Source organism: Pleurodeles waltl, chromosome 5 (assembly GCF_031143425.1).
Source record: "Pleurodeles waltl isolate 20211129_DDA chromosome 5, aPleWal1.hap1.20221129, whole genome shotgun sequence".
NCBI classification, from domain to species: Eukaryota; Metazoa; Chordata; class Amphibia; order Caudata; family Salamandridae; genus Pleurodeles; species Pleurodeles waltl.
In genome coordinates, this window is record NC_090444.1 from 780245298 (window position 1) to 780271367 (window position 26070).

At 42.2% G+C, this 26070-nt stretch overlaps 1 protein-coding gene across 43 annotated transcripts in view; it reads right to left on the bottom strand.

Annotated features, from left to right (window-relative positions):
• Positions 1-26070, bottom strand: part of TRDN (triadin) — a 1868677-nt gene that overhangs the window by 1470762 nt on the left and 371845 nt on the right. For all 43 annotated transcript variants that reach the window (XM_069234794.1, XM_069234791.1, XM_069234779.1 and 40 more), the window contains 2 exons: positions 14976-15035; positions 4992-5042 (listed from right to left, as the gene is read on the bottom strand). In XM_069234794.1, coding sequence (XP_069090895.1) covers positions 4992-5042; positions 14976-15035 — 111 coding nt within the window. The remainder of the gene's footprint in view (positions 1-4991; positions 5043-14975; positions 15036-26070) is intronic.

The following is a 26070-nucleotide window of genomic DNA, read 5'->3' on the forward strand; positions in this document are numbered from 1 at the left end:
TTTTAATGAATAGGCGTGATTTACTTTTTGAATACTCCCAGCATATTCCAGGGAATTCGGATTACGTCAGGAGTACTACAAGAGTAGCACTTCTTTTTAGCAAAATCTTTTTGAATCAGGTCCAGAATGGCAAGTACTTCCTGAATGTGTGCATAAAAGACTAGATTCGCACACTTTTTTCTGTGTATCAATCAGACGCACATTTACAAAAGCACATTACTCTGCCAATACATTCCAGCACTGCTTCATAAAGACAGTGTTAGCATAAATTTGCAAGCAAAAACATCACTTATTTAAAGGAAAGTTCTGCTAAGCATACACGTCTTTTCTTTACACCGAATAGGTGTTCTCTGGTATCAGTGGAGTAGCCCATTTCAATAGTGTGAACAACCATGGGTTCTGTAAAATAAAACAACTACAGAAACTCAAATGAATACTGACAAAAAGAAGGTGAAGACCATCTGTCAGGAAATTAAACTACTCCCTAAGCAAACTAAAAAAGGACCAGGACCTTTTAAAAAACTGAAGGGCCACACTGAGATCAGAAAATTGAAACACATGTCGACAAGGCAAATGTAAACATTTTGAATCAAGTATATAAATAATGCAATATAAGCTTTAACAAAGACAGATTACAAAAACATATGAAAATGGAAGTTATGGTATTACTTGAATTTGTATATCATGTATCTATGTATATCTATCTATATATATATATGTATATATATATATATATATATATATATATATATATATATATATATATATATACATATATATAGGACCCTTGAACACAAGTACAGCCTGAACAACTGGATGGAATTACACCAAATTTGGCAGAAAGCTAGCTTTTGGTAAGCAGTGTGTGCTTTCGCTTACTTGGTGTAAATCTGTTCAGTAGGTTTTTATATTTATTGGGAAATCCAAATTTTTATATCTCTGACTGCGGCGACCCTGCGATTAATTCGCAAATATTTTGCAGAAATGTAAAACTTTTTATGAATGCGTGTGCATAAAGATGCGTTGTAATTGGCAGATTGCTACCTGACTAGAAAGTTATGGCCGCCGTTTTATTTCATGAGACATGGTCCTCAGGGGTGAAAATCCTAATTGAAAGTGGCATAAGGGGTCAGGGTGAAGGTACCCTGGCCCCTGGGGTGTGATATAGGTGTGTTTTAGAGGACAATTATGGGTTTAAATCATTTTGTGTAACCATGAGCAATATTCGCAAAAATTCACAAACGTTCATAAATTATTCGCAAAATATTCACAAATGTGCTAAAATGTGAAAGAAAAACCACAGCCTCATTCATACACTAATTAATTCACTCATACATGCACTCAGAGACTCATTTGCCCAACCACACAGACACTAATGCACCCACTCAGACCCACTCATAGACTCACACACCCACTTTTATACCTACTCAGACGCTCAATCACTCACAGATCCACTGAGAGAGACAGGTCCTATGGCCAACCTGCACTACACACGGCCAAAGGCCAATACTTGGCCTGGGGTTGGGCAGTTATAGGTGCTTGGCTGCATGCCAGGCCTTGCTACCAACTTCCGCCGCATACAGCCTTTGGCTGTGCGTGGCAGGGGTTGGAATAAATTATAGTTATTAAAATTACTTTATGTTAAAAAAACATAGAAATTCACTGAGGAAGCAAAAGGTTACAGGGACGTTGTAGTTATGTTCTGAATTTACACGTACAAAAACGCAGAAATTCAGCAGTGATAGTTACAGTTCTTTTAAGTAACTATAATTTGTACCCTGAGGTAACTATATAACTCGCACCTTTGCCATGCACAGCTGATTAATCCACATATATCATTGATGACATCTTCCATGGCATCTTTAATATTACCACTGCAACATTTGCAATAAAATTATTGATAGAAAAACTGTGCGCAGCAAGGGCGTGAGCTAGTTACCTTAGGGTGCAAGTTATAGTTACTTGAAAGAACTCTAACTTTAACTGCTGAACTTTTCACAACCACATAAACTATACACCTTCAGATCTTCAACTTCATGGAGAAAATCCATAATGAATGTTTAGGATGATCAACCGACATAAGAGAAGTTACGAAAATCGAAACCTTTCTTCGCGTAGGCTTGCCACTAACACAAATCTGATTTACAGTTGTAAATGACACAATGTGTGGAAATGTTATTTGCCTTAAATAACCAGTTGTAAAATAGAAATATCTGAAAATACTTTGAGTTATTTATTATTATTTACTATTATTTAAGGCTTTACTCCATAGATATTGGTGAAAGGTTTTCAGCAACACAAAAGTCTACAATGCAATTTGATCACGAGTCATTGCCATCCAACATGCCAAACAGCCTTCATGGATTTGAATAAGAGCATGCGCCTTTCAGTGGCAATCATCAGGCTTCTTTTCTCATTTTAATGAACTACTGCTTCTTTTTTAAAGTACTCTTGTTTTGTTACTCTGCAAAGGGAAGGCATTACATGGATGAAGAGTGGATGTTCCTATGCATCTACCCATGTATTTTGGTGCATTCCCACAATTACCAAGACAAGTAAACCTGAGAATGCATCAAAGTTGTGCAGCTTCCTCACAGAGGCACAAAGCAAAGAGGTGAAATATCTCTGTTTCTTCTCCTTTTTTCCTCCTTCTAAGTGTGCTGCATTCTGCAGCTCACTCAGAAAGAGGAAATGCCTTAAAGGATTGCTTTTGAGGAGGTAAGTGTCCCTTTCTGCACAAAAACAACCCTGCCTATAACACAATCACCTTTGCATCATGGTGCAAGGGTGCCAGCATTGGTGATAGGCAGCACACAGTGCACCAGCACTGAGACCAGACAAAGTATGGTCCATATGTTAGTAAATATGGTGCATTTCCGCTCTTATGGTACAAGGACTGGAGATGGTCCTCATATATATATATATATATATATATATATATATATATATATATATGTTTTCCTAATCTGTAATTCAGACCTATGGTGAGCTATTCCTTCACACACATTTAAAAGAATCAAATTCTTCTAAGAGACTCCTATAGCTAACTGGTGACTACTTTGCTTTTTGGAGGGCAGAGTAAAGGCACCCTGGTATGACTAGTCTATTCCTAGAGGGATTAGCTTCTTACACTTGAGGAAAAGTGAGGCTGTTGTTTCAAAGGCTGTTAGCAGCATCTCTCTATTTCTAAGGGTAGGGAATGCTTCCAGGCTGAAAAACAAAGAGAGTACGCACTCATGTTTTCTGTAACCCTTAGGAAACCTCCATGAAGCCACGAGGAAAGGGGAACAAGCATAGAAGAGACAATGTGATAATATGTCATAAACAAATTTAGCTTTAAAGGGCAGTCAATGGTATTGTAAATTAGAGATGTACCTTTGTGTTTAAACGGGTATTTTAAACAAATTAAAACATATTTGGTTTGAGATGATGTGTAACCCTAGAAGGGATGGAGGTGTTGGTAGTTCTAGACTGAGTAGGGGTCCCAGCAATGAAATAATTCTCTACCTCCTTTCATGAGACCATGAATAAGAAGGATGAGTTGCTGGTTTTGGAAGCCAGCAGCTGTCATTTTTAGTCCCTAGAAAAGAGTCTCTGGAGCAAAATTCTAACAACTCAGAGCAAACTCATGTAGCAGGAATCGAGCTTCAGCTTTTCATAAACGCTGCTCATGTTCAGCTTTGTGTGCCTTTTTGGTTCTGGACACCTATTATGTTTACATACATTGTGAACTGACTGAGTTTAAGCTATAACTCTAGTAATAGGGCTGCATTCATTCTACTTTAACCACAAGCATGCATTACTTCATTCTGGGTCTCTGAAGTAAATACCCTGGAAAGCCTGATAGCTTCAGAATTTCTCAACCACAATTGATGATTACCTACATTGAATTCATACCCATCCCTCTGCCTCACCAGGCCCTTGGGAGTCAGCAGGCTCTGCAAGGTTCCTGATGGTCATTCAGCTAGTGTGAGGGGCCAACTGCATCCTGGAGTACTGAAGAAGGGGCTGTGCAAAACAATATTGCTTCTTGAGAGGACCATCTTTTGCATGTTATTTCCCCAGATGTTTGCCTTTCTCTTGCTGAACCAGTTATTGCTGGGCATGCGATTCAGTGCACTTCATTGTAATTCAGGCAGTGAAAAGTGCGACGGGGCTTCCCATCGGGGCCTCAGCACTACCCATGTCAAATGCCCCCGGCACCCCATCTCTGCCAGCCTTTGCATGGCAGTGGAACCGCCATGCAAAAGCTGGAGGACACTGGAATTGTAATCCCCAGGGCAGTGCTGCTTGCAGCAGTGCCCTGGCAGATTAAGACCGCCGGCAACGCCAGCCTATCAGCCAGTGAAAAGGTGATGGTGCTGGAGGTTGGACCGTGGCTCTTTCGCCACAGTCATAATGTGGCTGTTGGACTGCCACTGTGAGTCCGGCATTCCTAGGACTGCCAGAATCACAATGAGGGCCTGAGCTATTGAGTGGTATTGATGTGCTCTGCTGAATTCTGAGCTTCTAGCCCACAGTGCCTCTCTGAGAGCCTTGTGCTATTCTGACTCACTATCCTGAGAATCAAGGCCTAAAGGGAGTACTTGATTCAGCATTTGAGGGTCTGCAGTAGGGTCACTCAAGGACAACACAACAATTCCCAATGGCAGGTGTTGGCTCAGTAATTTTTAATTGCCCTATAACCCACTGAACTGTCTTTCTCACATAGACTTTGGTTCTATGCCACTCTCAACCTGAACACACCATGCCCAGCACCCCTGGAGGGGGTAATAGACACCATATACACAAAAACACCTATGGACAAGGAATGTGTCATCCAGTAATTATTACATTTATACATGTCACTCAGAGGTCCCACAACCAAAATGTTTTGCAGCAAATCCTCTGATGCTTTCGTCCTTAGTCTTTTACGGTATTCTAATCAGCAAAAAGTGAATGTTGTATTGTTTTAGGCAAATGGATAATGGAAGGTAATCACTAAAACTTACCTTTTGGTAAGGTTGTCTTTTCAGGTTTCTCAGGTCTATCTTTGTGAAATACTGAAAAGTAACAATATAAGTAAAACAATATATTAAAGTAAGCAGGTTATGTGACGCAAACAAGAGGTAAAAATCTTTGCATACAAAATCTGATGTTGACAAAGGCACTACTTTTGCTTGGAAAAGGTTCACTTATGAATTCACCACATCTGCAAATGCTTAGGCGTTTGTGACACCTAATCCATGATCCTTGGTAAACTTTAGGGGAATGGTCCATCCAAATGATGTTAACATCCACACAGTCAGAACTTTATTTGCATTATCATTCTTTTGCACTACCTGAACTTATAGCTGGATGAAGCAGGTGGAAGAGGTGCACAAAGTGTGTCTGAGGTAGGTGATGGGTTCACATGGAAAAATGATTTTCAGTTGAAGTAAGAAGTAAAACAAAGATAAAGTTGTGAAATTTCTGTTTTGCTGCCCATGCCTCTTTCAATTTTTGCAATGCGACAATGCTTCATTGGCAAGTAGTGAGTACTGGCGCTCAAGTTTGGAGGCCTGACCTAATTTTTCATCATATGAATTTCATCCAGAGCAAACTTGTGAAAAACAGAAAAGTGAGGAAAAAGGGATGGAGAAAGATAGGTAACCAGTAAAAGAAAAAGCAGAGACAAAAAGAACATGTAAAAGTGAGATGAAAAGGCAAAAAGAGTAGCGTAGTGGGAGAAAGAGCAATGAAGCAAGATTTTGGGCCTGATTTAGATCTTGACGGAGGGGATACTTTGTCACAAATGTGACGGATATCCCGTTTTCCGTATTACAATCTCCATAGGATTTAATGGGATCATCATATGGTGGACGAGATATCCGTCACAATTGTGACAAAGTATTCCCCTCCACCAAGATCTAACTGGGGCTGGGACATGATGCAACTACTGGTAAGGAAAAGGTAAGTGGAAAAAGGCAGTACAAGAAGACCAAGAGCTAAAGTTTGTACGACATTATCTGAAAGATGGATGGCGGAAGGAAAGTGGTAACATGGATAGGTATGCTGTAGTGAAGGATGAATTGATTGATGGCGTGGGGGGATTTCAGGTGTGGTGACAAATAAATTGTGGCAACGTCCTGCAACATGGCTTCCAAGACTCCACAGCAACAAGGCATCCTACTCTATGTATGCAGTCCTTTGGAAGATCATAAAAAATATGGTCATATCAACCCCACCCTGATGAAACTCTATTGGTGCTCCTTTGCGGCCTTTTAAAACTAAGGAACTGTAAAACTTCTGTTACGCTATCCTAATCTTGTGTAATTTCAATAATTCTTTGTAATGCTTGCTAATTCCCCTAATTATGCTAGTATGATGTATTTGTGCCATTCATGCTAAAAATGTAGAGCATGGGAGCACCGTGAATGACCAGAATGCATTTGGCTGCTGTTTATGACACTTGTATTTTTGAGCCTTTTTAGCATGAAATGCATCTTTGTGTCTAAAATGGAGTTGAGCCAGCATGTCATGCTAAAATATAGCTCAAAATGGCAGATATAAATATGCATTATTTCCGTAATGTTCCAGAAATTTCATGTAATTATGCAAAAGCAAATTATCTGAATTTCATACACCCCTATACAGAACCAGCTGCATTGGCCATAAAGTCATCACAACTACAATCTCTGCCTTTTAAGCTGGTTGCTCTCTAAAGATGAAGCAGATCTCCAGCATCTGGAAAAAACATCTCAGTATCCATCAGGACATCCACAATAATGCTCCAATTCAGGAAAAGCACGGATGAGTTCTGCCTTCAAAGAACAGTACCCCCCCCCCTAGTTAGTAACCATCCAATTCCTCTCTCAGTACCTCGTTACCTTTCTAAATACCAACTGACTGAATCTCTGCCTTTCGTCCAATACATAGTTCTACTTCATTTGAGATGGTTTACTCTCTACAAATGAAACATACACACATACACATAGATACATTTCAATAAAGGGAAAAGTTGTTGATGCTGGCTTACCAAATGCATTTGGGAATGACTTATGCTTAACAAGTGGCAATGGGACCTTGTTTGTACAATCAGCTGGGGGTATTATAAGAGATTTGGGGCATGTGAGTTAAGTGGGGAGGTCCACATAATTAATGTGAAACCTTTAAATCACCAGTGTGGTTTTCAGTAAATCAGTGATGCAACTTGGGAGCTGATGTTCAGGGAAATGTTTACAGTTGAATTGCTATATCTTTGGTGTATTACCAATCAAAGTGGTTAGAAGTGGAATTTGCCATGTAAACAACAACAAAGTGGGTGGTTGAAAATATGGCAAAAATATTCTGGAACAAATAGAATCTTTATGAACGGTCATGTGACAAAGGGGCACAAGCCAGTTCAAAGGAAATGTGCCAGTTACTGGAAGAAAGCAACAAGATGCATAGGTATGTTCTCTTTCCAACTATTATGTTATGTTATTGTTATTTGTTAAGCGCAACAAATCACCCTCAGAGAGGTCTCTGAGCACTGTTACACCCCTACAAGTCCAATAATAAGCGATTAGCAACACTTTAAAATTAACAGAGATTAAAAAGCCAGGTTTAAAAGACTATTTCAAACTGATTAAAATTAGTACATGAGGATAAGTAGAAAGGTAGCTGATTCCAGTGTTGGGGGGCCAAGTAAGAAAATGAACGGCCTCCGTACTTGGTTGTGCAGATGCTCTGAGGGTGTAGTAGAAGTCTTACACTAGACGTAAGACTAAGGATCAGGGTGTACAACTGCAATTTGTTCTGCAGGTAGAGGTGTCCACTTCCATGTAAGGACTTGTGTACAGAGAGCACTTTTTATCAGAAACAAGCGTAAAGCTTTTTTGAGCGTAGGTTCTGAAGGAGATCAAGGTGGCAGATTACAAGTCAAGCGAGCCGCTCTGTTTTGTACCACCTGGAGCTTGGCAAAAAGGCCTTCATCCATGGCTACCATGAATACATTGCCATAATCCCATTGGCTTACTATGCAAGCCTGGGTAAGGAATGTCCTTGACTGAAGAGGTAGCCTCTGGAATGCTTCCCTAAGAAGGCACATGATTCCAAAGCAAGATCCCGAGATGGCATTTACGTGTTCTTTCATAGAGAGATTTTCATCTATCATAACACCTAGGATTCTAACTACTTTTTTCGGGGTGCGAGTGGTCCCCACTCAGGGGGCCAGCAATTATCCTGTTGTGCCACAATTATCCTGATGTGCCAATGGTTAGCTTAGAGGAAGTAGAGCTTGATTACAGACATTCTGCAAATGATAAATGTTAATTGGGTGACATGGTGAGAAGTAATTAAAGAGTTGTTGTGGGCTTATTTAGTTATACCCCTTAGTACTGAATGGATGGAATTGATTGTGTGTATGGAGACAAATGAAGCTGTAGATATGAAGGAGTTGAAAAAATGCACAGAGATGAAATACAGTCAATACAAAAGGTATTGTGAGAACACATGCTGTGAAATGATTATATGTGGCTGAAGGTGATCTGATCCGAGCGAGGAATTCCAGATGTGCACCCAATGGGATGTATGTATTCCCCTGACATAAAGGGATGAAGAAAGTAGGGAACTGTTAGACTTGGCATCATTGGCATGGTCTCCCCTGACTCTTTTCCTCTACTTCCCAGGTTGCTTTTGTGTGCTGGACTCTGTTTTTTCTGTTTTGTTTGCTCTGGACACTTTACCACTGCTGACCAGTGCTAAAGTGTAAGTGTTCCCTGTATAAATTGTAGGTGTACATTGGCTTATCCATGACTGGCATATTTGATTTACCAGTAAGTACCTAGTAAAGTGCACTACAAGTGCCCAGGGCCTGTAAATCAAATGCTACTAGTCGGCCTGCTGCACTGATTGTGCCACCCACCTTAGTAGCCCTGTAAACATTGCTCAGACCTGCCTCTGCAATGTCTGTGTGTTCAGTTTTAAACTGCCAATTCGACTTGGAAAGAGTACCCACTTGCCAGGCCTAAACCTTCCCTTTTTATACATGCAAGGCACCCCTCATATAGGCCCTAGGTAGCCCCATGAGCAGGGTGCAGTGTAAGTTAAAGGTGGGACATGTACTTATGTGATTTATGTGCCCTGATAGGTAAATACAGCCAAATTATGTTTTCACTGTTGCAAGGCCTAGCTCTCTCATAGGTTAACATGGCTGGCTTTAAATAGTATTAAAGCACATATTCCCTTTGGGAGCTGATAGACATGTGGAGTTTGGGGTCTCTGAACTCACAATGTAAAAATACATCTTTTAGTGAAGTTGGTTTCTAGATTGTATGTTTGAAAATGCCACTTTTAAAAGTAGGCATTTTCTTGCTTAATCCATTCTGTGACTCTGCTTGTTTGTGGATTCTCTGTCTGGATCAGTTTGACAGTTGGGCTGTTTGCACCGCTCCTATAGACAATGACACAAAGAGAGCTGGGGAGTAGCCTGCATATCCTGATGGGCCAACTTGGCTGAGGGGAGGGGAGGAGTGGTCACTTACACCTAAAAGGGCTGTGCCTGCCCTCACACAATGCAACCCCAACCCCCTGGTGTGTGTCTGGGCCCTGGCCTGGGCAAGGCAGGATCTTGAAAACAACAGAGACTTCTCTTTGAAGTAAGCCTACTTCAAAGGCAGAACGGGGTATAAGAAGAGCAGCCAAAACCCCTGAAAATCAGATTACTTATGGAATCAAGAGCAACCTCTGCCAAGGAGGAGAGCTGGAAGCTGGAGGAGGAGTACTGTCGATTTGCTTGTGAGTTTGCTTTGCTGGGCTGGCCTTCAGTAGCTGCTTCTGTCTGAGAGAGGAAAAAGACTGACTTTTGTGTGACTTCCCACTGGTGAAGAATCTCTAAGGGCTTGAACTGAACTTGCCTCCTGGGCCATCAAAGACTTCTCTCTGCCAGCCCTTGGGCTTTCTGCTGGGAGTCCTGCCTGACAAGTGGTGCCCTAACCTGTCTCTGGGCTCTTGAGAGGTGCAGCTGGTGGAAAAGGACAGAAATCCACTCAAAGACCGCCATGCAGGGAAACTTTCGACGCACCACATGCCTCGCCGCTGAAAAACGACACGCCGCCGGCCTCGTGGCTAACATCGACGCTCCACCTGCATCGTGGATTGGAAGATCGACGCAACACAGCTGGAGAAGCGATGCGCAACACCCGCAGCGGCTGCTGTTAATGAAGCAAGCCCCCACGCAGTGCGGTTTCTGGACACCGTGCAACCGGATTTCACCACAACATCGCTGGGGGTGGAAAATCAACGCAATGCCTACCCCAGACCCAAGGTGCTTGTCTGGATTGATGCATTGCTCTCTTGTGGGAGAGAGGGAACAAATGCCAACCCAATCGGAGAAGGTACGATGTACGTTCTTACTTGCGGGTGAGAAATCAACACATCACTGCCCTTTTTTGACGCACACTAACCCGTAAGGCTTTATTTTGACCCTACACAGGTACTTTTGTACGCTAACAACATTCTCACTGTTTTCTAAAGGATTTAATACTCTTGATTTTTAAATTCATAACTTGACCTGGGTATATTGGATTTTTGTCATTTTGGTCTTGTTTTGTTTAGATAAATATTGCCTATTTTTCTAAACCTGTGTTGTGTCATTATGCAGTGTTTTCTCTGAGTTACTGTGTGTGTTGGTACAAATACTTTACACATTGCTTCTGAAGTTAAGCTTGCCTTCTCATGCCGAGCTACCAAGGGGGTAAGCGGGGGTTAACTGAAGGTGATTCTCCTTTACCCTGACTAGAGGGAGGGTCCTTACTTGGACATAGGGTAACCTGACTGCCAACCAAAGACCCCATTTCTAACAGGAACAGTGCTGTCACAATAGGGAAAGGAATTATGTGGAACTAGAGAAAATTGCTCAATGCAAAAGTGAATTTGAGGAAGGTGGAGGTGGTTACTGGACGCGCCCAAGACCTTGTTAGTATAACTCTGACTGTGCCATTATGCGTCACAAATATGACATAATAATGTACATATATCATGTGCCTTAACATTGCAAATGTAAATTGGAGTATCTAAATAGTATTATTCAAGGTGCATTCACTGAAGAAGATTATAATTCATATATATATTTGTGCTTTAATGTTAATTTCAACATGCTGAAATGTATTTCTTAGGTGCATTTATATTCATGCACTCTTACTATGATATTATGCTGAAATTGCATATTATGATGTTTCATTTTTAATTCTTATTTTCTATTTATAATTGAAGATGCATGTATAATCATGTATTTCGAAGGTGCCTTGAAATGTCATATTAAGTTAGCATAACCCAAGGCCAGAAATTTTGATTTTGTGTGTCTAACCTTCAACATCGAGTTTTGCTCGCTTTGCAATATTCTGTATTTGCAAGGACATATGAAGCACTAATGAACCAAGAAGAAAAGACTCCTGTTTGTGTACCAGGATCCGAGAAATACTCAAGTTTGTCCTGATGTTTGTTTCTTTAGATGAGAACTTGATGGGAGTTTCCAATTTCAACAGTGCAAGGAAGATGGAAAACTACTGGCATTGATAACTTGGATTTTTTGAAGGTTCTGTGGGTTTATTTGGTATGCAACTAGTTAGACAAGGGCAGTTTCTCTTTAGCTCCTGACAAGAGTAGATTCCCCTTTGAGACTCAGAGAGGTACAGACCTCTCTACTCTTTATCCCTTTGTGTGGCTTTATGCTACACAACACCTCTCAACCAGAACTTCTACTCATGTTTTTGTTGTGCTGACACTTTCCGATATTTCTATGTTTTCCTATATTTCTTGAGAGATAATTAGGATGTCCCATAGCTCAGTTTAGGGTACTTAGAACGACTTAGCTTCTCCATTGATTAGGCAAGAGGACCGAGACTTATATACACACAATTTGATCTTGTTCCTCATCTTTTATATTGCTGCAACTGAGATTTTTGTTTGCCTTATGCTTATACAATGTAATCTCATTCAACACTTTACTTCTTCTTTGGTGATTCTGTACTTATAAAGCATGTTCTTGAGATTCATACACATAGATTTGGCCCTTAATTTGTTGTAAACTTTTAAACGTTCCTCTTTGTCTCTGGGACTAAGGGCCAGACTTACCTTGATCTTGTGCTGTTCCACTGCCACATTAGCGTCATTTTTTTACGCTAATGTGGCGTTGGAAGAGAAAAAATGCTGCGCCATATTTACAAAGTAGGGCAATGCTTGCATTGCACCACTTTGTAAATCATTGCGCCACATTATGCCTGCCCCAGGCATAATGTATGCAAGAGGGCATTCCGGTGCCGGGGGGGCATAAAATGGCGGAAAGGAATCTATGAGAAGTTTTATTAATATGTATTCAGTGATAATAAAATACTCAGGTGGGAGGTTGTTGAAGTTTTTTCTACTGCCCAATTTTCAATGACAAATAATTTTGAATATTAATAATCTTTATGAAGTATTCTAGTCGTACATGCGAAAATAATAACTGCATTTAAAATGGTTTTAATTTGACATTTAGAAGTATGTTAATAATGTAATTTTGTTGTGCAACATTTTTATTAATACAGATGTTGTTCTGATGTTCTGTTCGTCTTGCTTTTGCTCATCACCCCTTCCCAATCAATGCCCCACTTCATAACTTCTCTCTTCACAGTCTTCGCAGAGCACAAGATACTTGCCATAATTAGTTATTGTCCTATGAGTGCATGTATTGAGAATGAAACCATTTTTTGTATTAAATGTTCCAAAGCCAGGGACATTTCCCCGCAGGTCTGATGTGGGCCTGGTAGAATACACTAGAGTATGCATTTGAAAAATCTTTCATATTGTGTTGTGCATCTGCGGACAGCAACGGCACAGAAGACTGTCTTAAAAGTGGGTTAGTGTTGTGTGCATTATGTGCAACTTCTGATTTGTCCAATATGTGTTATCACTAGCCATGGCATTCTGAATTTGCAGTTTGTTAGCTTATTACATATTGATAAAGTGTGTATAAAAACCGCTTGATTCTCGGGGCAACCCAGACATTTTGCTGAACATCTATAAGCTAGGAATACTGTCTGTTCCTCATATGATTTTTGCTGTTCAGTGGACTTGGAATACTGTTGATTTCTTGACTACATTCTCTGTATTTTATCCTTCATGGCATATACTTTGCATTCCTCTATACTGCTTAATTGAGATTTTGTGATAAAGCCCTTTACATTTTTTGGTAATCTAGAACTCAGCTATTGAGTGGCCCAAAGTTATATTTTTAATAACTCTGCTAAACTAATGTTGTCCCTGATATTGAGGAGGATGTTCTTTATCCCAAGATGAAGGGTGCTGAGCAGAACGGCTAGAGGTAAATTTGAGGTGATCTAAATGTTGCTGTGCATTAAATTTGAGGTTCGGCTCCCACACTGGTGGCACTGTAAATTTCAAAAGAAATTTGCACGAGAATGTACTCCAACTCTAATGCTTTCTGGAACGTGCAATGCACAATAAGTGCAGATTTAGCTCTTGCTCTGGCTGAATACAACCCACTTACAATTTTAATGACCCAATTCACTCCCTACTAAGGTGGAATATAAGATTTAAATATTTACTTACTGATTTATTTTAGTGAACATTTTTCCAGCATATTATATCACGTTGTAAGAGATTACTTTGACAAAAGAATTCCTCTCATTGCTGGTAGCTCGGTACCTCGGTATTGTGGGAATTTAAATATGGTAGGACTAGGAGCAAGCAGCACCTATGTTAATTCACAAGGCATGCTACCTATCTGGGTTGAGCTGATTCATGGAGTAATAGCGACTTTTTAAACTTAAAACTCCAATATGGATTCCCAGTATTTGGATTAACGATTGTTTTCAAACCTAAAGCGCATTCACGAATGCGAACATTTTTCTCAACATGCCATATTTTGTGTATTTGCATTCTAAACTCTGTAGGTGACGTTGTAGGCATTTCTTTGTGCGCCTTGCTCTAGACAAATTTGAACACTCTTAGGGGCATATTTATACTCTGTTTGCGCCGGGATTGCGTCGTTTTTTTTTACGCAAATTCGACGCAAAACGAAATCCATATTTATACTCTGGCGTTAGACGCGTCTAGCGCCAAAGTTCATGGAGTTTGCGTCATTTTTTAGCGTGGACACCTACTTTGCGTTAATGATATGCAAGGTAGGCGTTCCCGTCTAAAAAATGACTCAGAGGCATGTGTGCCGTATTTACACTTCCGGGCAAAAATGACGCCCGGGAGTGGGCGGGTCAAAAAAAATTACATCCAGCCGCTTTTGCGTCGTTTTTTTGCGCCTGGTCAGGGCAGGCGTTAAGGGACCTGTGGGCTCGGAAGGAGCCCAGAGGTGCCCTCCCATGCCCCCAGGGACCCCCCCGTCACCCTTGTTGTTCGTCGAAAAGTATAAATATGGCCCTTAATGTGTGGATATTCATCTCTGTCTTGCAGTTAAGTTTCCCTCTCTGAAAACGCATGCCCATTTACTCCTGTCATACAAAGAAGTACATGTTATTCCAGTTTTAGAATAAAAAATAGAACTCCCATATTTATTGGAAGTGTAGTTTTATATGCTTCTCCACTGGAAAAAATCCAACTGGAGAACCAAAAAACAAATGTTAATGTATAAATGCATATCTGGTCAAATTTACATGTACAAAACGTACAACCTGCTAGAAAACCTGCATGCATACATTTTCCACATTTGTGCACTGAAAAAACTCAATGCGGGCCATAGATTTCCAGGACTGTTCACGCATCATTTGTGAAGCACATTAAAGTTAACATTTTGCCCCAATACTTAGAAATGGTGCTTCTAAGTAGAAATATGAAATTTCGATGCTTTGTGAAACGCGTCTAATCTAAGTATTTGTAACTACCGTTCCTATAGGATAGAAAGCGTAGATCCTAGTTAAAAATTAACTAGTTTATGTGTAGTCGTTGATGAAAGTGGAGTAAAAAGCATAGAATAATGTGCAGATTCCTAAAAATCATTTGGAACATTAACAATTTATTACCTTTGTGTGTTCTTATTGGTTCAAGCTTTTCAGGTTTTTCAAACTTGTCTTTAGTAGGCTCTGTGAAATAATGTAGAAAAATAAGCATCGTTATATGACGAATTCATTTTGCAAGATTAGGTTTTCATCAATGTTCACATAATAAGGCCAATATGTCTACAGTACCAGGTTGACAGTTGGGTACATGACAGCATGAGCTTCATTATAAGGGCCTAGCTTTTCTGCCAACAGGACCTCCCAGGTTGAGGCTCGCAGTTTCCATTTTCCATTAACTTTCGAGGCCTACATGCAAACCACAGCCTGCAAAGTACAGTTGGTTAGAAAATTAGGTCTGGATAAAAATGATGCTAGTGAAGAGGCCAGTTTGCAACTGTGGGTACATGCTACAGTGTATTTTTTTTTAAATCAAACGGCCACAGAAAAGTGCTTAAAGCCTTTAATACATTACTTTTTAATGAAACTTTTTATTGCTTTTTAGACATAGAAACAGACAGAAAATCATAAGGTTCCTGTACAACCCTCACACAGTAGAGGCAAACAACCGTTTCCCCACAGAATAACAGCGCTTGAGTTTGTGGAGCCAAATCAGTTGAGGAAAATAGCTTCTAGCCTCTGTCAAGTTGGGAGTTCTGGGGCTCGTCTCAGACTCAACAATAGGAAACCACCCATGAAAGTCTTGTAGCTCATCTTCCAGGGACTGGCCGGACTCCTTAATGGACACAAAGACAATACCTCCAGACCGATGAAATATCCTCTAGTATTTGCGAGGGTAGTCCATTCCCACATAGACCAGGCATTCCAGGTTAATGCAGCAGTTGAAGCACTGCTTCCAGCGCTCCAGGGATAGGGGGATCGATCCCTTGGTTCGGAGCCTGATTGAAGGAGTTATAAATCGCCCCTCATAAATAACAATACTACATGGTACGTTATTTATCAGGTGCAATAAATATCACCAATTACGAGTTCATGGGGAATAACATGCGGATTTTGTTTTTAACACATCAAAATCTGCATGCTACTGTAACTACTCTATGTGTTCCCTTGTCAAATTTCAGCAGTTTTGACCTGCTGAAATTTAACGAAGATTATGCATCTGATAATTATCCGATGGTTATATACCTTCAAACTCGCAATTCGGACCCACGTGTAAACAGTTTACAAATGGGACAGAATATTAGGAGCAATTCATAATCATTCTCTATATCGTTTTTGCCACAACAAGCACTAGCTATAGCAAGTCCAGCAGACATCTAGAAGGCCCAGACTTGTGGTGGCCTAGCGTCATTCCACCGCCATTTTACGGTCATTTGTTTTACGCTAATGTGGTGTTGGAAGGGCAAGAACGCCATCACATATTTACAAAGTAGGGCAATGCCTGCACTGCGCCACTTTGTAACATCTTGTGCCACATTATGCCAGGCATAATGTATGAAAGGGGGCGTTCCGGCGGTAGGGGGGATGTAAAAATGGCACAAAGGAATCTATTAGATTCCTTTACGCCATTTTCAGCAGCATTTTTTAATGCCTGCTAAGTGCAGGTGTCAAAAAGGGGCTCCCATTGTGTTCAATGGGGCTCTGGATGCTTCACAGGATTAGCGTGAAAATATATGATGCTAGTCCTGCAAAGCGTCGGAGTAGCATAAAAAATTATGAAGCTAGCCCCCCCTGGCTACCGCCATGGTGCACTGTATTTTAAATACGGTGCACACTTGGGGGCGTTTGGGGGTGCTAAGGGCGCAAGAAAAATGTCACTGCACTAATGCATAAATCTGGGCCATAGGGGCATATTTATACTCTGTTTGCACCAAATTTGCGTCAACATTTTTGATGGCAATTTGGCGCAAACCTAACACCATATTTATACTGTGGCGCCCGACCCCACGAACGTCAAAATTCAGCAGTGTGCGTCATTTTCTGGATGCATGAAACCGGCTTGCGTTAATGACATGCAAGGTAGGCATTCCCATCCAAAAAATGACTTTAAGGCATGTGCGCCTTATTTATACTCCTTCGTCATTTTGATGCACAGGAGGGGGCAGGCCTTAAAAAATGGTGCCCAGCCTGATTGCGCCATTTTTTAACACCTGGGTGAGGGCAAGCGTTAAGGGACCTGTGGGCTCATTTACATGGTCTCTGACCATGGAAGCAGTCCACAGGTGCCCTTCCCCACCCCCAGGGACACCCCCTCCCACCCTCGCCAACCCCTGGAGGACCCCAATGGATGGGGGACTCATCCCAGGTAAGTACAGGTAAGTAGAGGTAAGAATTTAAAAAAAGAAATGTAAGTGGCATGGGGGGCCTAACTTGCAGCCCCCTACATGCCACTGTGCCCAATGACCATGTCCAGGGGACAGAAGTCCCCTGGGCATGGCCACTGGGCAGAGGGCCATGACTCCTGTCTTTCCTAAGGAGTCATTTTAATGGGGGTTGTGGATCAAAAAATGGCGCAAGCCCGATGAGAGCCATGATTTTTTACTCTAACCTGACTTGCACCATTTTTTGACGTACAACCCTCATTCTTCCCTACACCTGCGTTGCCCTGTTAGAGTAATTTTGTTTTATTGTAACAAGGCCACAGCGCCAGCTAACGTCAATCCATAAATATGGTGTGTTAGAATGCGTTAGCTGGCGGTAATATTTTCATGCAAACCAGCGCTGGTGCTGGTTTGCGTCAAAAAGTATAAATATGGGCCTTAGTGTCTAAGTCTTGGGATCTGTGAATGAGAATGATGTTTGGGTCTCTTGAAACCATCCAAACCAGCACCCCTCCCAGAAAATCAAGCACTCCATCCCAGAAGTGCACCTGTCCTGCACAGGACCAAGTAGTATGGAGAAAGTCTGCCTTCTGACATAACACTGCATGCAGTCTGCTATGGCAGTCACACCCATCTTCTAAAGTAGTTCCCTCATGTAGTAGGTTTGGTGTAGGTAGTTCAATCGAATGGCCCAAAATGGAGAGGCAATCATGGCTTCCCTGGAGGAGGCGCATGCCACCAGCCAGTCACCCTCTATCAGAGGGCTCAAGTCCCTCTCCCCCACCTCTTGCAACTAACTAAAAGTGTTGGGCGAATTAACAACCAGAGAGCTATACACTTTTGAAATGTTGTGGTCTGCCAGGTCTGTCAGCAAAATCTTTGTATCTGGTGGGCCTTATTCAAGCAGATCCACTAGCTGCGTTATGTGCGGTAGAAGTGTGTGACAGAGCTACAAATGGTGAAAAAACTAGGACCTATGAAGACGTAGTTCCAGACATAACCTCACTGAGTTTGGACATTCAAATTATATCCCACCTCCTGAAACCCTGCAGTGCGAATGCTTGACCCAGTCAGCTTCCACACCATAGTGGAGTCTCTCCCACCAGATAACATGCTCAACCCAGTGCCCTAGATGTGTTGTGCCTGATAGCTAATACTGTTGTCATGGAAGGGGGAGCAAAGGGAGGCTGCCCCACCATATAGGAGGTAAAGGAGTTAGACTCCCCACCTTCTTTTTGACATTGAAAGCCAGATCACCCCGGCGGTCAAACAACAATTAATTTATAATGACCAGATGGGATGCCCTAAATTAAGAGTTGATGTTGGTGGCCACTACACTGCCATCATATGCAGATTTAAAACATCTAGCCACAGCATTCCCGGGGGTGACTCCACAGTAAGAGGTCCAAAAATAAGGTCTCAGGCTGCGTGAAAAAGGACTGGGGAATGAGATATGGGTAGCATTGCACCTGATATAACAGGCGTGGAAGAGTTGCCATCTTGTAAATGGATGAGCAACCCAGAAAAGACAATGAAAGTGCCACCCAGAAAATCAAGTCTCTGTGAATTCTGTCCAGTTGAGATTGAAGATTTCTGTCCCAGGCTACTTGTGTATCTGGTGTAATATAGACCCCAGGGTAATGAAAGCCCTCCTGTCCAACTCGTATGTCAGCCACCCAAAGGAGCTCCAAAGATGGACAGTGATGGATGGGGTACAGGGAGGATTTGACCTTACTGGTAGTGAGTTCTAAATGTTCCCTATAAATCTGAAGTATCTGAATGGCTCGAGACCTTGAATCTTGGGGCTCTGTAAGGAAAATCATGACATCATCAGCATGTAACGTCGCCTGATCTGTGGTCTCCATTGTCCACTCAAAGCACTGAATCAGGGCATATATTCTGAGCTATCTGGCCAAGGGCTCCATTGCCGCCGTAAAGAGGAGTGGGTAAAGTGGACAGCCCTGACGGGTGCCTTGCAGCACAGGGAAGAAGTCTGATATTGAGCATTCTATCTAAACCCATGCTATGAGAACCCTAAACTTCAGATGGACCCACCTGATAAATATAGGCCCGAAGTTCACCTTAGCCAATTAGGCAAACAGGTATACCCTTTGCCCGGAGTCAAAAACCTTGTGGAAATTAGCTTGGAAAAGTGCATGGGCTCCAGGCAGTTTGTTGACCAGAACAATGGGTTTGTAAACTCTCCTAATATTGTGTCGGGTGGCATGAACCTGGACTGGTCCGAATGGATCAAAGTCTGGATCACCTCTACCAACAGATTGGCAAGACCTTACTCAAATTTTAGTTCCAACATTAAGAAGAGAAATGTTGTGGTATGAAGCACAGCAATCTGGGGGCAGCCCCATTTTGGAGATATCTGCAGTGCGAAGATTTAAGAGGAACCCCTCCCTTAGAAGTCTCAGCAAATTCTACCTGCAGAGACCCAGAAGCTGGGACTTGAACGGTTTAAAGAATTCAGCAGGAAACCGTTTGTGCCCCGGGGTTTTACCTGATAGTAGTTGTCCAAGAGCATCTCCAAGCTCTTCCACAGTGAACTCTCCCTTAAGAAACTTCTTGTCCGTTCTTGTCCGCAGGGGTCAAAGCATGGTATGGAAGGTCTTTAATAAAGTACACCAGGTCATCAGAGTCTAACATAAAGGTGCTCGAGTACAAAGACACATTATGTGAAGCGAAGTGACTAGCTATTTTTGCCCATCTCGGATCTGGGAGCCATCATCAGTGATTATGATGGAGATGGGCTCTTGCTGAACCACAGCCGAATACAACCCCTGAAGGTTGCAAGATATGTCCACCCACTGGTAAATGTGGATCTGTGCAGCTAGTCATTCGTCTAGCTTCCCCTAACTCTGTCTACCTCAGGATCTCCTGAATATGTAGAGAGTACCAGAGGAAAGCTGAATAGATGGACTGAACCCGCTGCTTTTCCTGATCCAAAATTGGGGCCTTAAAAGCTGTCACCCATCTGCTACTCTCAACACCTACTCAATCGATAGCTAATTATGTCCCCTTGTAAGGTTGTTTTGAATACCTCCAAATGTTTTTTAGTTATTATGCCACATCTGGGTAACCTTATACTGTAAATTACTTCGAATCAATATAGTCATCCCTCTGGATCCGCTAGAGAAGCCCGTATTGAAGGCCAGGGACAAACCCTGACAAGGAAAGAAGGGGCATCTATTCCAGAACTGATGCTCTCCTGAACTATTACTACATTGGCTGCCATGCACATGGAAGCCTTCAGCACCGCCCCCACTTGATCCTGTCTAACAGGCGGTTGACATTCCATTTGCAAATCTTTAAAAGGCTCTGCGTTGGCATATTGCCAAGGGTCAGCACAGGGAAAGAAAGGGAATATTCCTTGTGCTTGTTTTGGGAGTGAATGATGAAAGAAAGAAACCTGAGTAATCCTGTTGGAGTTGTGTAAAAGACCCTTGTTTTGTCCAGAAACCTCCCCCCAACCCATCAAACCACCCAACCTATCTTTCAAAGAACCATAAACCTGGGACATTTCCCAAAGGGGAAACTAAACATAACTCTGTCCCTCTGTACCTGAATACCCTTACCCACTTTCAAGACACTGAGGCAACATAAAACAAAATTAAAGAGTCCCTGAATAGGGCCAATGGGGTGTGTGACACAGTTACCAAAGTTACCATGCTCCTATATGAAGCAAAGAAAAAAAACAGCTGAGTGTACATGAGGTGGTTTTTGCTGTAGAACCACCCATCTTCGCAATGCCTTCTTGTTAGTCTATGTCAGAAAGTGCCTGGGCGCTGTCCTGTCAAGGTGGCTCCCATCCCTGTGGGCCATTACTGCTTCAAAGTTGTGGTCCATGTGTCTTCTGAGCAGTGCCTTCCCCACATCTACCAGTTGCAATGCGGCAGCTGTTTAGAGATACTATCAACTGTCCATTGCACCCCTGCATCCACTGCCAGAGCGCCGGCATAAGCAAAGTCCAGCCGTTCCTCCACCCAGGCCCAGATGCTCTTTGAAGTATCAAAAAACAAAGGGGCATACTTATGAAAAGTGGTAGTGCACCTAGGGCAGTGCCTGTTTTCTTGCACCCCTTAGTACCCCAACATAGTCACCATGTGTGCACTGTACCTAATATATGGTGCACCATGAAGGCAGTTAAAGAACTAGCATCAATATTTTTGACACTAGTTCAGCACTTTGCAGGATTAGCATAAAAAATGTTGACGCTAATCCTGCAAAGTACCCAGAGGCCCATTGTAACCAATGGGAGCCTTCTTTTAACGCTTGCGCTGAAAAAAAGACACAAAAAAATCTCTTAGATTTCTTTGCATTATTTTTTCGGTCCACTTAATGGGGGAACGCCCCCTTTGCATGTATTATGCCTGGCGCAGGCATAATGTTGCGCAATGGGTTACAAAGTGGCGCAATGCATGCATTGTGTCACTTTGCAAATATGGCACGTTGTGAGAAAAAATACACTAATGTGTCATTAGAATGGTGCTAGGCCCTCTTAAATCTGGGCAAAAGTCTTTACCTTAAGAAAATACCCTTGAACCAGGCCGGGAGTAAAAGCATATATTGGATCCGCATGGTCCTGAGTTTTTTTGCTGTACTTCAAGAAATGTGCATCGCCATTTTCAGTTATAATTCCAGAACAGAAGAACTCGGGAAGAGTCGTAGAGCAGAGGGTCTTGTTTCCAAGAGGCTCTCAGGATGGTAAACCTTTTGCTAAAATTGATAATGAAGGCAATAACTGGTCATTGCAGCACCCCCAGGGGTTTTGAGGAGCAGGACCTGTGAGCTCTTTCAGCTATGAAGTATGTTGAAACCTCTTCTTTCAGCACCCAGGATTTCAACCACTGTGAAATGGAATGAGTAATTAATAAGCCCTCTATTCACTTTGGGATTCCGACAATCCCTATGTTATTACTCCAAAAGCATCCTTCTACATCTTCTGCTCTTGCCTTGGGGTATAGCACCGACTTGCGTATGTCAGCAATTTTTGCCTAGTTGTCCAGAATGTAGTCTTTGGTCTCTGATATCCTCCACCCTGTCTCAAGGACCCTATCCACAGTACTGCACGAGTCTTGGTGGAGCAGCAAGAAGGTGATGCTGATTTGCCCAGTCTGTTCATCCAAACACATTCCTAAGTATTGGAGAATTCAGCCTGTTTGGTCTTGTGAGGTCTCCCTGACTGCTAGGAGTGAACTGCCTAGCTCCCCCAGGGCAGACGTGGAAAAATTACCAATTTTGGTCTATAAGGGCCGCAGCAATGCCTCCCTACCCATGGGCTTTGCTGTGTTAGATGCAGTAATGCTAGACCCAAGCATCTCCGTCTTTGCAGATGGCCATCCTTTGTCCAGGGCAACCCCACAGTCAGTATAGGGGATGAAGCAGTGGTTCACAGTTCCAGTGAGCCAACCTTTTGAGCATTTCTGTCCCACAAGCTTATTCAGTTGAGTGTCCAAAATAATGTCTGGCTTCCTTTCCCAATGCACTTGATCTCCTAGAAGACATGAAGCAGTTCTCCGGATATTCGTCCCTCCTGTCAGTACGATGTATGTAGCCCGAACACCACAGCCTTGTTATCTGCTCTTGTCCAGGCACCTTGGCTGCTCGCCGTGCACTCCACACAAGGAGGCCAACTAGAATTGCAAACGCCCTGGACCAGTCACTACAAAACAGTTTCTCCCATGGGGGAGGGGGCATCCACCTAAGAAGCAAAATTGTGTGGGGGGAACAGAAGAAGGAAGGGCAAGAGGAAAATCATCCCATCCAGGAGCTATCAGGTGATCCATTCAGCAAGTCCCCAGGTCATAAGGTTGGGTGTGCAACTCTCAGTCCCCCCATGGCCGCATCCAGCCCTTTTGATAATTCCTCCAGACTGTTGCCATTGAGAGGCTGCTCTAGGGTGCCAGAGGCTGCAGGGTGCACCCCTCACCAAGACCCTAGGTTGCAAGGATGGTGTGTCGAACTTCTGGCCTCCAGCAGCAGCCGGCCTTGCCAGTAATGTCACATGCTCTCACCTGCCTCCTCTTTACCTTCTCCTTCAGACCGTGTTCTGCAGCTGTCAAGTTCCCTGCCAGGGCAAATCACCTATGTGGCTGCTCTGGCCTCATTGGCAGCAATCTCCCATCCACCTCTCTACCTCTTGCTGAGTGTCTTCTGGAGGGTTGATTACCTCCCCTCTTCCTGTTTCAGAGTGTTTGACAAGTAACAAGCCCCCTTTCTCAGTAGGGAACATCACTGCAAGGCAAATCTCGTCCCCTGTTGCTGGTACTCAGGTAACAGCAGGTCGACTTGGGGGTGCTGGACACAATGCCATGCTTGGTGGCTTGGCCATTCCCCATACCTTACTTTCCATTATTTCGTCTGTACCTCAGGCAGCCAATTACACAGTGGTAGGCATTCTTGCATGCAGGGAAACAGATTGAAACTCTGCTTTTTGCAAGCGGGAGCTGTTTGACAGCTACAGCTTGCAGAAAGTGGAGATATGTTTGCTTTTGCTTAATGGGAGCAAACACTGGTCCCTGGTACTTCTGGACAGTAGTTTGATGTATTTAGTGAGACCTGTTGTGTTTGTAGTCATAGCTGGTTTTTCATCTCCTTAAAATTGGTTTATGTTTTCTTATACATATGTATATATGTATACATATGTAGCAGAGATTTGAGGTGAGCAAATCTAGAGTGTCGCTGGTGTTGCAGAGTGCTCCTTCCTAGAGCAGCTCTCCACCTAAATTGGGAACTTCCCAGAGTTCTCCTTTGTTTTTTGCATAATTTATGCGTCACTCTAACCCTGAAAGGGCCTTGTTTTGATACACATATATATATATATATATATATACTGTATATATATATATAACATACTGCCAATTGCCAGTTGGTAGTTATAGTTAGGACCTAATTTCTATAGGAAAAGTTTTTATTGTTTTGCCAATAACTTTAACTCTGTTTTTTCACAAAATTTTCAAAGCTAGTAGGCCACTTATTTCAGGTTATGTCTTGAATGCTTTGGGGTGATCTGTCAAAAAGGGGCTGAGAAAAAGGGGAAGTCCCAAAATACTTTTTCCCCATGCAATGTCCATAGAAAGACACAACTACAGCCCAAACCACCAGACGGAATTACACCAAATTTGGTAGAAAGCTAGCTATTGGTCCAGAAAGTGTTTTTCATAATTTGGTGTAAATCCGTCCAGTAGTTTTGGAGACATTTAAAGTTAAAAAATATAGATATCTAAGAACACAGTCCCCATGCTGAAATTTGATTGGCTTCCAGCATTTCAACCAGGAAGTGTTGGCAGCCATTTTGAGACTTGTACCAAAAAATAGGTAAAAAATAAAGGAAAGGGGCAGGGTAAGAATAGCCTGTTCCCCTAGGTCTGTTACGTGGGAGCCCCAGGGACCCGACCTGGGCCAAAATATTTTTTCTAAATGTTTGCTATGAAATCACTTAGGATCCATGAATCTGGGCAAAAATGTTCAAAAAAACAAGAGTGTTTTACTGCGCTTGTTTAGAATTTAGCTCCTTGGTGGGCCAGACCAGAGGGGTACATAATGTGGAATATTATAAGGAGGGGGATGCACAAGGCCCCCTTCCCATGGCCTATATTGGAACCAGGGACCACCACTTCCCCAGGGCAGGGCGATAGATTTTATTGGATGGGGGCAACATAGCCCTTCTCCTATACCCCTTAGAAGCCTTGGGGACCACCTCCAACCTGGGGAGCTATGCCAAAAATTGGATGGCGTAGCATGGACTCCTCCTATGCCCCTTAAGAGCCCTATGGACCACCACCTCCCAGGGCTCTAGGCAAAAAAATGGATGGAGACCAGAAGAACCCCCCTCCTATGGCCAGTTGTCCCCTGGGGACCAGCACCTCCCCAGGGCCATAAAAACGTTTGGAAGAATGAGGGGGGCCGGCTACCCATTACCCAAAATGCACAGTGCAAGTAAAATCTAAACTTAAGTAAAACATCCCTCTAGTCCTTGGTCTTTCAGTGAATATATGTATGTAAATATCTATGCCTATATATATATATATATATATATATATACATATATATATATACATATATATATATATATATATATATATATATATATATATATATATATATATATATACACAACTATATAAAATATACAGATATACATATAAATATATATTTGGGTGTATGTGTGTGTATATATACACATATGTGTGTATATATATATATATATATATAATAATATATATATAAAAATATATATATATATATATATATACATATATATATTAAAAAAAAAAATATATATATATATATACATACATATAGATAGATAGCTAGACGAATCTTCACAAAATTTTCAAAACTTACACTTCGGTCACATCAGCTGCTGTTTTGAAAGTTTCCGGGTGATCCGTCAAAGGGACGGAGAAAAAGGAGGGTCCCAAAAAGCATTTTCCCTTAGGGATATTGAACACAACTACAGCTCAAACCGCTGGATGGAATTACACCAAATTTGGCAGAAAACTAGCTCTTGATCCAAAAAGCATGGTTTGCTGACTTGGTGTATGTTTGTTAAGTAGTTTCTGAGATATGAGAGGTTAAATAATATAGATAAATAGGGACATGTATCCTCTGCAGATCTGGATCTAGGGGAGAAGCAGGGCCCTGATTGGCTGGCCACAACTGGACAGAAAAATTGCAGCCACCATTTTGTTTGTCATGTTGGCTGGGGGGTGGGAAAGGAAGAGTGCAAAAACACCTAAGGGGTCACAAAACAGGTATCCTGACCCCATAGGACACATAGAGGGGTCCCCTAGGGACCCCTTTTGGGCACAAAATAGCCCTTTTTTGTA